The sequence below is a fragment of the Coturnix japonica genome, chromosome 1 (assembly GCF_054131305.1).
Source record: "Coturnix japonica strain WE chromosome 1, WE-NBRP24, whole genome shotgun sequence".
Classification (NCBI taxonomy): domain Eukaryota; kingdom Metazoa; phylum Chordata; class Aves; order Galliformes; family Phasianidae; genus Coturnix; species Coturnix japonica.
In genome coordinates this window covers 32,588,229-32,600,598 of record NC_140663.1, presented here as the reverse complement: position 1 = coordinate 32,600,598, position 12,370 = coordinate 32,588,229, and the positions used below count along the sequence as shown (strand labels likewise).

The 12,370-nt window shown below is 36.2% G+C and overlaps 1 protein-coding gene across 7 annotated transcripts in view; it reads left to right on the top strand.

The window, feature by feature from the left end:
* ZFC3H1 (zinc finger C3H1-type containing) overlaps positions 1–12,030 on the top strand; it is a 43,439-nt gene extending 31,409 nt beyond the window's left edge. For 2 of the 7 annotated variants that reach the window (XM_015855866.3, XM_015855855.3), the window contains exons 23-35: positions 376–567; positions 2,181–2,418; positions 3,568–3,673; positions 3,753–3,951; positions 4,412–4,506; positions 5,414–5,524; positions 5,929–6,033; positions 6,123–6,288; positions 6,985–7,085; positions 8,167–8,268; positions 8,853–8,892; positions 10,992–11,054; positions 11,180–12,030. In XM_015855866.3, coding sequence (XP_015711352.2) covers positions 376–567; positions 2,181–2,418; positions 3,568–3,673; positions 3,753–3,951; positions 4,412–4,506; positions 5,414–5,524; positions 5,929–6,033; positions 6,123–6,288; positions 6,985–7,085; positions 8,167–8,268; positions 8,853–8,892; positions 10,992–11,054; positions 11,180–11,317 — 1,656 coding nt within the window. In that variant the 3' untranslated portion in view covers positions 11,318–12,030. Of the gene's footprint in view, positions 1–375; positions 568–2,180; positions 2,419–3,567; positions 3,674–3,752; positions 3,952–4,411; positions 4,507–5,413; positions 5,525–5,928; positions 6,034–6,122; positions 6,289–6,984; positions 7,086–8,125; positions 8,336–8,852; positions 8,893–10,991; positions 11,116–11,179 lie in introns of those variants that run through there. The other 5 variants (XR_014942359.1, XR_014942355.1, XM_015855874.3 and 2 more) reach the window with 5 other exon arrangements.
* The last annotated feature ends 340 nt before the right edge of the window (positions 12,031–12,370 follow it).

The window sequence follows — 12,370 nt, the reverse complement described above, 5'->3', positions numbered from 1 at the left end:
GCAAAAGGAAAAATTCATCTTAGAGCAGCTTTGTGAAAGTTCTGCACTGTTCACAATGAGGTAATTCAAAGTTCTGTTTGCAGAATTTCTGTAGAAATAGTCACCCTTTCCTTAGGAAAATCAATCATTTAAAATCAAGATGTTTAATTTGCTGGGTTTTCTGTATGTAAGTTTGCAAAATGTAAATGTTCAGAAGGACATTGGAAGTTGAGCATTAACATTTTAAGTGTTCTCTGAGGTTTGTGGGGAGGGTGAAAAATTGTTCATAAAGTGGTAAGATAAGTTATTCGAAGTATGTTATTCATGTTGTTTTAAACTTTAACCATGAAGCTCTGCAAGTGTTTTTCTTTTTAAATATAAATTATTTTTCTCTAGTTCTTGAATTTGGAGAGTTCCTTTGATGGAAAAGACTATGTATGTGGGAGGATGCTGCAGTTCCTAATGGAAATGACTGAGGGAGAGGAAAATCCCAATCTCTTATCATTCCAGCTGCTGGAGACTCTTCTGTACAGAGTTCACTTAAGCTTGTTTACAGGAAGATACCAGAATGCTCTTCTGCTGCTGCAGGTAACTTTATACCTTCATCTTTCTAATGCCTGTGACTCTGTTAGTATTAACTTGAGAAGAGCTGTTGCATCTTATATTTGTTAGAGGAAGTCTCCTAGGGACTTGTCTTTTAAAATACAATATAATTGCAGGTTTGCATATATGTTTCTTGCATGTTTTCTGTTGCATTGGGTTGCTAATAGCTTGTAGTGTGCATTATGCTTCATCGTACTTATATGGAATTACTTTAGTTTCTAATTTTTGGTTAGCAGTAGAGTGCTTCTTTAGGGACCTGTGAATTGTGTCTTGCCTCAGGTATTCAGATGTTTCTTGTTGCTGCAGAAATGGTCAAATCAATTAGGTTTTTTTTGGAAGATCATAGTGTCATGTTGTTTTGCATTTATACCCCTGCATCAAAAACTGGGGACCGTTATCTCAGGCGCTGGAGATCCTGTGAACTGTAAAGTTTTATCACAGGCTTTTATTATTACTGTAGAGAGAATTCAGGTTGCTGTTGCTGACGTGTAGCCCACAGACCAGGTGAGAAAGTTGAGAATCTAAGTTCTAAAAGTTGGAGCTGTGGTAATTTCAACTAGGAGGTTTTCATTCCTGCCAGCAGGGGGCATTTATTGCCTGCTATATCTTATAACATTTTTCTTGATTGTTTTAAGGCTGTTCAGTTTTAAATAGAAAAGTATAATACTGCGTTGACTCACTCCACCAGCTATTCTGAAGGCAGTATTATTGGTAGTTTGGTTTGAATTGTGCTGAAATGGAAATCTAGAGAACACAAGGAGAGCACATGGATTGGTTTCTTTTACCTTTACTCAAAGTATTACACAAAAGCACTTTTTTGTAGATGTTCATCTGTAATGTGTCACTCAAAAAGGCTACAGTGAGGAGAGATTATTTAACCTTATTAAATAAGAGGAAAAAATCTAAGTGAAAATACTACTTGAAATTGAGTAGTGATAATTCTCTTCAGAAACTGGAAAGAAAATTTTCTAAAATATTTTGAAGAGTGGCTAAATGAAATGTTGTTGAAACTCTAGTTTTCACCTCTTACTCAAGAAATACTTTGGATTTTTGCCTATGTTTTTAAGTACTTTTATTTCCTTTGAAAGTGCATTCTTTGCTTGTACTACATTTTTCCAGAAAAAAAGGTTGGCCTATCACTAGCCATGACATTCACTTCTATTTTCAGGACCAGCTGTGTTCAGATCTCGTCTCATTGCTTGCTCTAACGATTTTGAGATCTCACAGTGTAACTGGGCTGTTTTAGTTTTGCACGTGACTGCTTAAAAAGGTGTATTGGGAATGCTAGTGCGAAGCAGAATGCTGCTTGAAAATGCATTGGGAGATGCAGCGTTTCAAAATCATGTTTAGTTGCCTTTGCAAAAAACAAAGATCTTCATTGGTTTCTCTGGAACAGCAGAAATTATATAGTTGTATATTTCTTGAATATAGTCATACATTTGCTAAGCTAAATTTAATCTTGATTGGGCATGAATTATTTCCTGTTCACCACAGGAAAGATTTGGAACATAAGAATGAGGAAAGGAAACAGGAAAAAATCTAATATCTAAAAGATTTTCTGGTTAAAACATACACTGTATTTCTTCTAACCTTTACAGAATGCTTTAAAATCAGCAAATGAAAAGATAATATCAGAACGCCTTACTTTAAGTGACCGTTGCTTGGCTTGGCTGTCTTACATACATTTAATGGAATTCAGCATTCTCCCAGTCAAGTTCTATGATCCAGCTAACGTCTGTCCCTCAAGGATAATGAACAAAGAGCCATTTCTAATACCATGGCAAACAGTTCAAGATGTGAAGACTGATCCTGATACACTGTTAGCTATGTTTGAAGGTAAGATTAAGGAGGTAAACTACTCAATACATTACTCACTTTTTACAGATGAAAAAATATTATACAACTTCTGAAATTTCTTTGGTGGTGTGATATTGCTGATATGTTAAACCACTGGGATTAAGTCCGGTGCATATTTCATCTTGATTTGAACAGAACAATAAGGAAACTCCATGGTTTAGATACTTAATACATGCACTTTTTCATCTGCGGTTGAAAGCTGCAGCTTTTCTTCTCTGAACTATGATATTCTACCAAGATAGGGAACAGTAGCTTGTGACAGTATTGTCATTGCTTCTTCTTGTAGACTTAGAAATGTCAGGCTTCTGTGCTTATTAACCTTTCTATGTCCCCCCCCATCCCTAGTGGGGTGTATCAGTTGGGAAGCTATTTTACTGGGAGGTTAGTATGCTTCCTTAGAAGGTGCAGAGCAAAGCCTCTGTTTGTCTTTGTTTGGGATATACGTAAGCAGTAATAATTTTTTAAAAGATGTCTAATGAAGATAGTAGAAAAAATGGCATTGCCTTAGGTGCTACCAAAGGGAGACTTGATACTGGTATTGCTTGAATGACAGTACTTGGTGTGTTAGTGAAGCTAATATTGAACTGCTGCAGATGATAATACGGTGTGCAAGTAAATATTCAAGCATAATCCTTGTAGATACAACTCCTGTAGGAGTGGAGGTAGTCATTGTTTAGTACTGTTTAGTATTGGAATTTAGTAACTTGCTTTTTCTTAATGTTAAAAAATATACCCATATTAGTTCTTGCCTCAATAGAACTGATTTCAGCAACTATACTGGGGTTACTGCTGTGTAGTTTTAAGTAGGTGATGATACACTGTCAGCTTGAGTAGTTCACTGGTAGAATGTTTGCTATTCCATTTGAGTTTGTTTTGTTGTCCTTAAATGAATGAGGGATGAAACTCCTGAAAGACTTTTTTTCTGTTCTTCATTGTGATATGTTAATGAAAAAAGCTGAACTTTCCCAACAATAGTCATCTTCCTGGTATAACAACTCATGATAGCACTGCTCTCACTTCCCATACTTTTGTATTTTTGTGATTAAGGGATGATTTCTGGGATGCTTTAAGTAACGCTTGACATTACTTGAGGTCTAAGGTCTTAATTCTGCTATTTTTGTTTCGAAGATGCAGTCAAAACATGTACTGATGAAAGCCTTGAAGCTGACAAAAGAATAGCTGTATGCTTTCCTCTCTATAGGAACATGATAGCGTTGTTGAAGCTTCTTGAGAGGTAAGATATTTCCAGGCACTTCCAGTTAGGGGTGCTCAACTCTACTTTTTTAAACTTAAACCTTTACCTTTTATTTTAGGTGGGAGTCTGCGGCAGAACTTTGTAGATCTTTATTGGAGCTCTGCCCCAACAACTGTCTGCTCTTGGAGAGTTTGGCCACCTTATATTTGCAGATGGAACAGAGTGAAAGTGCCTGTGGAGTGTGGATTGGAGCGTTTGAGAAGAATCCTCAGAATGCAGAAATTTTTTATCAGTTGTGTAAATTCCTTATTTCACAGGTAATACCCCACCCCAAAACTGTTTTTGTTGGCTTTATGGAAGTTTTGGGGGTTGTATGTCATTTCATACACTTAATCAATCAGATTAACCTTGATGATAGTTTTGTAATGTCTTGTTCATCTTTATATAAATTTAATATAGAACTGCCAAAATTAGTGACAAGATTTTATGTAACCAAAGGAATTGTATGCATCGATAAACTTATACCTCAAACTATTTGTTCTAATCCATTGTTAGTATCCTTACCCAAGAGTAATAGACAATAATAGTAAAGTCCCGTATTAAGTTTTCCTTTTTTCCCTTCTACTCGCTGACTGACTTAAACATTATTGAGAGATTGAAGGCAAAATAGCCCAGAGATAGATAGTACTTAATATTTATTGTGCTTAAGTTTTTCTTGTCAGCTTCAGGTTTATGTCTGATTTAATTTTTCTGATTTAAAAATCCAACAATAAACAGGAAAGGTCAGGCAGCGTTCTTCCACTGTTGCAAGAATTTGTGGCAGCTTTCTTTGAGGATACCTACCAACAGCATGAGTGCATGGATCTCTTAAGGTACATTTATGATACTATTTTCTGTGCTAGTTTTGGTAATAGTGACATTTTCTTGAAAAACAGGATAGTCTGGAATTCTTTTGCATTTAGCTTGGCAAACCGTAGTAACCTTCAGTGAATTATGCTTTGATATTTTCTAAGGTTTGTGTAAGTTGTTTGTGCTTTCATAACTAAATTGCAAAGACATAAGATGAAGAAAGACGAAACAGCAAGTTTAATATCTGAATGTGGGGAAAATGGGCATCAGTCAAATGTGTTGTATGCCTAAGTTGTTTTTTTCAAAGCTGGAAGCATAAAACTTCATGCCTTAAACTTGATATTTAGAGCATTTGCAAAAGGCCTCTGTCCAGAGGTCCATGCTTTTCATTGTTGTTGAAATTTGGGCACCTACTTAACTATAGGAAGCTTGCATACTTGAAAACTTCAGGAAGTCTGTAAAAGAAAGTTAGCTGCCTTTGAAGGCTTTCAAAGGAATAACTTATTTGCTGAAGCTTAAATGTAGATAAGGCTGTGAAATGTTTTTATCTCCAAGTTGGGTGTTAGGTTTTATTCCTGGTTGAGTTTGTTTGCATTGAATTCAATATTGGCAGTGCAGTGTAGCTGACGGTAGGTAGGTAATTGCATCCTGGGTTTTGATGTATTTTATGGGATAGTTGTGCCAGAGAAAGAAACATTTATCGTATCATCATGTAATGGAATAAAATGCTTTCTATATAAATTATTTCTATAATTTTATCTAATACTTTCTTACATAAATCTTTTTGGGCAGCACTAAGCTAATCTCTAACAGTAGATGCATCTTTTTAATACATTTCCTGAATTGAGATTCTACACTAAACGATATGTCCATGCAGGAATCTTCAGTGTAAAGTGATGTTACCATTTATTACCTCTTTTTTTCTTTTAGATATCTCTTGAATTTTCCAATGCCGATTGAATTTACAGCACCTCTTTATAAAGAGCATCTTACAGATGACATTGTAAACCAGCAAATCCCGTATCTTTGGCAGATCTACTGGTGAGGCTTTCTAAGATATCTCTGAAAAACAGCTAGTGGCTCTGGGTGAATGGAGTTTTCAGTTGCAGAACATTAATCATTAACTGAGGGCGCGTTGCTTCAGGATTTGTCAGAGCACTCTTACTGTCTAAAAGAACTAATATGAGATACATTACAAGAATAGAAGATAGTTTGAGAGTTGCATTTTAAACTGTATAGGCTGTGTTATTCCTCGTAAGCAGTTGAGATTTAGCTGTTTTAATATGCTGTCTGATAAAATTAGTCCATTGTGCAGTTGAACCAAAAAGCAGTTTTCATTTTTATCTCAGAATGGGGGAAGCTCTTTGTTTCTAACATTTTAGTATACAAGTGTGTGCTTTGTGTTAATAACATATAACTTTTTTTTAAACTTCTAATATAAACAGTTTGTGCCAGTCTCTTCATGCGACTGTTAGTGAAGCTCTGGATGCTTATGAAGCAGCTCTTGGTGCAGTGATGCAGCAGGAAATTGTTCAGAACATCTGGCTGGAGTAAGTTGCTGGGGGGGGAAAGTAGTTTAATCTCCAAACTATTCAGTGAAGGCCACCAGAACTGTCTATTTTTTTTTCTTTTCTTCCAGTTACCTTGTTTTTATGAATAACAAGGTTGTTGGATCCAGCAACAAAGTTCAGGAATTCAAGGTTTTTACTGACTTAGTGAACAGATGTCTGGTTACGGTCCCCACACGATACCCAATTCCTTTTAGTGCTGCTGATTATTGGACCAATTACGAGTTTCACAACAAGGTAAAAACATTTATGTGGGCATTTTTAATCAGAAAGATGGATACCCCTTTGTCAAGTATTTCTAATTGTCAAAATACAGAGTTGTTGCTGTATGTGCTCTGCCAGCTAAGAATTAATAAAAAATATATCTGAGGAGAGTATAGTGTTCCAAGCAAGGAAGTATCCAGCAGTGACTTCTTGAATAGAGGATGAGAGAAGCTTAAATAAGTGACACGTTTCAATATTGTGTGAATACAGATATTAATGGCAAACTATTCTTTCCTTATGAAAAGAGAAACTGCAAAGGTGAGAAGAGATGGTTAAGTGAGAGGGGTATGCAGAGCTCTAATACTGGAAGATTTAAGTAGTATTTAGGCTGGCAATTTTTGTTACAGTGGTTGACAAGTAGGATAGTAAGGGAAAGATCAAAGTGAGCACTTCAGTTAGTTTTATTCTGGATCTTTAAATCCTTTCTCCTGTTTTGCTATCACCCAGTGCTTCTTTTTTTTTTTTTTGGCTTACTAAATATGAGCTGGAAGGACTAAAGTATTAGTTGTGTTAGCTTCTGTATGAATTGATTTCTGTACCACAGAGGGGATAAGACTTGCAGGCATTAAATTCTTTTGGTCACAAAGTTTGTCGTTTACTTCTCCATTATTCTTAGCAAAAATTAGACATCTATAAAGCGGACTAATACCTATAATTCTAATTTTACAGGTAGTTTTCTTCTACTTGAGCTGTATTCCAAAATCTCAACATTCCAAAACTTTGGAAAGGTTTTGTTCTACCATGCCTGCTAATCCTGGACTTGCACTGAGGTACGTAGAAATACGCGTAATCAACATGAGCACCTGGTTAGTACAATTACTGCTTTTTGTTCAAGATTACAAGATGTGTGTGGTTTGATTTCTACTAGAAAAGTGATAGTTCTTCCTCATATTGCATTTCTTTCTAGTTTTTTACAGAGTTTATAATGACGTAGGAACTCTTAATAAATTTATCCATTTTGCACATGAGTCCAAATGTCGAAATCTCAAGCGTATAGAGAGATGTTAGTGGTATATTAAAATCTTGTGTTTATTGTAAGTGTAGCTTCAATGTCGAGCAAGATTAAATGGATATACCTGTATATAACAATGTTACCTTTAGGCTTGGTGCTTTATAGCGAAGAGAAATCACTTTAGCAAGTGATTTCCAAATCATTTTGGTAAGATCTTAAGGGAAACAAAAGCAATTGAAGTAAACATCTTGCTGACTGTTACTGAACAATATTTCGATATGTATTCTTCAAGGGTTAGAAAACTCATATCAGTGCATTCAGCTGCCGTGAACTCACAACCATTCTGTTGAATAAGTTTGAAAAGACCCTGCATACATACTGCTTGTCATCAGTAGGGGCTGCTGAGATTTCAAAGCTAGGTGTTAAAGAAAGTTTGTTTGGGCTCAGGGAGGGAATGTGACACACCTACCTTTTGGTGTCGGAAGGTGAATGGGTGCACTTTATACCAAGTTGTAACTCTGTCTAGGTGGAGCTTACAGCTTCCTTAGTTGATACCATGAAATGGGTGAGCAGAACTGACTGCACAGTAGCTTGTAGTCGCATGACTGCAAAAGTAATTTCTCTTCAAATGTACAGTTGCTAAAAACGAGTCTTGCACTGTGCCAAGATCGTATTATCTCTCTGATTTTATAGTGTGTAGTTACTGTATGAACGTGCATCTTTTTCTGAAAACATTCGCAGTCAGTACTTGGTGTGTTGTCTTGCCTTTTCTTCTTACTTGCAGCTCTTGGTTTAGATTAGGTATAATATATTTGGTATAATGTGTTTTTTATCTTTGCGTTGCTTTTCTGCTTCCAGTGATTAGAGCAGTGTTCCTTTCTCACGAATGCCTTTTACAGACTACTTCTGCAGTACTGGGAGGAGAGCAATGTTCAAATTCTGAAACTGCAAGCCAAGATGTTTACATATAATATCCCAACATGCCTGGCCATCTGGAAAATGTAATGCTACAGTCATACATCTGTTTTCATAGATATTACTTTTGTTTATAAGATTTACATCACAAAGGTAAATCTGAAACATCCTTCAAATTGGGCTTGTGCTGGAAGTCTCATTACTTTATTTAAACAGTTACTTTGTTGCAACAGACAAGGTACCGTCATGTCTTTACAGTTACAAGTGAATGGAATTTCACTCTTGGAGAAGCTTGTGTGAATGGATATTACGCAGCTAAGATGAATGATGTATTTACAAGTTGCCTTTTTAAATTCAACTATTGACTTCTGTCTCCTCCTCTCTACCCTCCCCTTTATATATCACAATAGCAGTAATCTCCATTATCCAGTGATGCTGAACTGATCTTTTTCTTCAGTGTTTGTCCGTAATGGGGAACCACTGAAATGTCTTGCTCATGTAAGATTGTTTTTAAAAAACGGCTATTCCTATCTTTTCACTGTAGATTAATATCATTGGAAGTTAGTCAGTTTCTTCACAAGGAATTCGTAGATCCATTCCACATCAGTATTTTGCCGATAATGGCGCTTAAAATAATTCAAGAATAAATATTTTTGTTTCTTTTTCTCAGAGCCATTGCTGCCGAGTGCTTTCTAATGGGACAAAGAGAAGTAAGTCAGTGCACTTTACTAAAATGAATAATTATAAAGTTGTGTAGATTTCTTTGTTCCTTTGCTTTATGTAAAGCAGCAGTCCTCTTAAACTCAAGGTTTCTTGATACTTGAAATACTCTGTTTATAAACACAGAAGCATTTGCTTCAAGTGTGAGAAATACCTTTAGCAATTGGAGTAGAAAGGATTATATTTTAGTATTTCTGTATGCTATTTGTATCTTTTCTTAACTGGGGAGACTGTATTCTACTTTCTTTAGTTTAACCTGGTTAGGATGACTAGTATTTCAAATACAATGGAGGGATTCTCGTGCTGGAAGATGTTAACAACTACTGTTTACAGGAGTTGGAATGGTGGTTCTGCCAAGCAAATGTATGTAGAGGGCTGAAGTAGCGATCTCCCTGAAAGCCATCTGCTTTTTTCCTCCTAAAATGAGTTTATTAATATATAGTATTTGTGTGGAGAGTGTTTTTATCCCTCTGTACACAAATAAGTGTTTTTTGGCACAGCAACAGAGTCATTTTTCAGCTCAAACAGCATGGATCTTCCTGATACTGGTGCTGTCGCTCAAAATGTTCTGCTTGTGGAAAGATGCTGTGTACTAAGGGGATCCAGGAGGCCCTGGGTTTGTGATTCACCACTTGGTTGTGGCATTTCTGAGCTGCTTCTCTGTGGTTTCACATTACGTGTCATTCTTGTAGAGCCTGCTTCTCAGCATCCTTCTCTTCTGCCAGTAGTTTTTCTTTTAAAACAAAGCTTGAACTGATACATAATGGGTAGTGTGGCTCCTGTTACTTTCAGTTACGAAGTCTTTTTCTTTTTTTACTGTCTTTTAGCATCATTAAAAAAGAATACTCCCAAGTAGGCAGTTATTTGGTTGGTAAGATCAAATAGTTCAATAAGGAGACATCAAAGGCATGGTTGCATACTCAACCTTAATTCTGTCTCTGTATTGATTTTGTGTCATCTGCAATTAGTCACAGATCCCTGCTTCAGTCATTGTATTAGGAGGACTACATTTTCAGGCACTATGTACATACAGTCAGACTGACTTAGAAGGTCACTGCTTTATTTAGTTATTCAGTTGGCAAAATACTTCAAATGAATTCCAAAGAGAGCTCTCAAAAAAGATGAACCAATTAGAAATAAAGCATATGTAAAATATTGTAGTTGGATTACACCCAGAAGAAATCATATGGCTTTCTTCTGCAACTACCTGACTAACCTTGCACTGTGAAGGAAAATCTCTTAAACAGGCACAGAAAGCGCAGTTATTTGCTTTTATTTTTAGGGATGGAAGAGTGGAAGAGAGGGGAGAAATGCCCAGTTAGGGATGTAGTGAGCACATTGACAACTGCACAAACCAGTGACAGTTGCAGATAACTGTAATTTATTGCAAACAAGTAACATATTGTTTGAAGAGTGGGTTATGCTTCAGATTCTGGATTTACTGTCCGTGGAGAACCTGTCATTCCCTTCAGCAGTTCATTTATAAGATTGCTGTGAGGGTATACAAATGGTTATGGAAGTTTTAAATGCTAACAAACCCTCCACCAATTACACTCTGATTAGGGTCGGTATTGAAATAGCAGTAGTTGAAGGAGGTTTGCGTTAAATCTTCTTGGTTCTCTTCTTTCCAGATGTAAAATGGCTTTAAAAAACATAGTAAAAAAAAAACAAAACAAGGAACAAAAAAAAATAGCCCTTTTACTTTGCTAGAATTGCAAACCTATAAGCTAATGCCAAGCAGTTTTAAATCATGGGTAAATGATAGATGTTATAGGAGAAAACCTACGGAATTAAAAGGTGAAAGGGACATAGTAATCTACTTTATTCTCTGAGCGTGTTCCATCCTGTGCAATGAACAAGGCAAGAGTCTTGTGAAGAAAACTAGTTGTCTTCATGTGATTAATCGTGTACATACAAGGGTCAGAATTAAGGTCAGACGTGAACTTGCCTTTTCATTTGGCAGCAACGTAGTGCTTGAAAAACTCTGATTTTAAAAAATAAAAAGTATTACATTTGACTGTTGAGCTTTAAAGCAGTGAATTTGAGTACACAGCTTTCTGCTGACTTAATATTTGTTTTTATTTTACAGGTCCATCATTTATATCAGAGAGCTCTTCATAAGTTACCTCTATGTGCAACACTATGGAAAGATGTAATGTTTTCTCCTTATGATTCAGTTTGAGGTTTCCTATAAATTTTCTGCATATCCCATATCCTTAGATGTGGTGATGCTCAAGCTTTGGCTAAATCTTATATCTGCTTCCCCATCTCTTGCAGCAACTCTTGTTTGAAGCGTCAGGAGGAGGTAAAACTGATAACCTGAGAAAACTAGTATCCAAGTGCCAAGAGGTTGGAGTCAGCCTAGATGAGCTTTTAAGTTTAAACACTTGCAGAACAGAATGCAAGAATCTCTGAACGCTGGGTACAGTCAGCCATAAGTTCTGTTAAATGCCAAAATCAGTTGAATGATTCTTCAGGCTGACTTATGCCTAAGATCTGCATAAGGCAGATGAGTATTGCTGAGCATATCGAGCCTCCGGTCTGCTTTCCATGAAGCTGGAAACAATTAACATGACCCTCCTCTCTGGAAAAATGAACTCCTGTCTGGCCTCGCTTCTGGGTTCTGCCAGATTGTCATAGCATCATGTACGTAAGTATAGTTAATCAAAATGACAGACATTATTTTTCCATGTTTTTCTTTTATTTTCGTGTTTTTCTTTGTTTTGCTGTTCCTGATTCACTTGACACTCTCACTGATGCCTGAGAGATCTGTGTTTGGGATTAATTTACTGGGCTGTGTTTACAGTAAAAAGCAAGTAGTCCACTTTGGGTTTTTCCTTTTTTAAACCTTTTTTTGAGACTTTTTCATTACAGGATTTAAAACAAAAGCAGCCGCTCTTAAGGAAAGTGTAACTGCCGTGGCCACAAGTATGCTTGTTGCACTTGAAGGCTCTAAGAGGGTTGCTTACTGCCCTTTTCTGCATTGGACTCATGGCAGAGACTATTAAACTTGAAGATTAAAGAAACTATTGCAAATGCCAGTGCATCAGAACCTAAGAGTGGTCAATTATGTGCAATTTTTTGTAAAGAAAATTTAATTTATAATAAAGTTTAACAGTTTAAAGAAAGCTGACGTTGATCTGTTTTGTATTGGCACACCCATGTTGCATTGGTCATTTTTAGGGACATTTTCAGTTTCAATTGATGTTATGAAGAGGATTCTGTTGCTTACATTTTGATCAAAATATAAGCACGTGTGGTTGAGTTATGTATTGTGGATGTAAGATAACTACATATCTTTAGCTGCTTTACTTTTGCCTCAGTTACACAGATGTATTTGTCCCATTTTCCTTTCAATAACGTCACATCAGTAACAAAGTACACTCCATATTTACCATTTTCAGCTTTAATGATTTACAAATAAGGGAGAAGTGGCTCCTGACATAAAAATTTTAGTAGTTTTCAAAA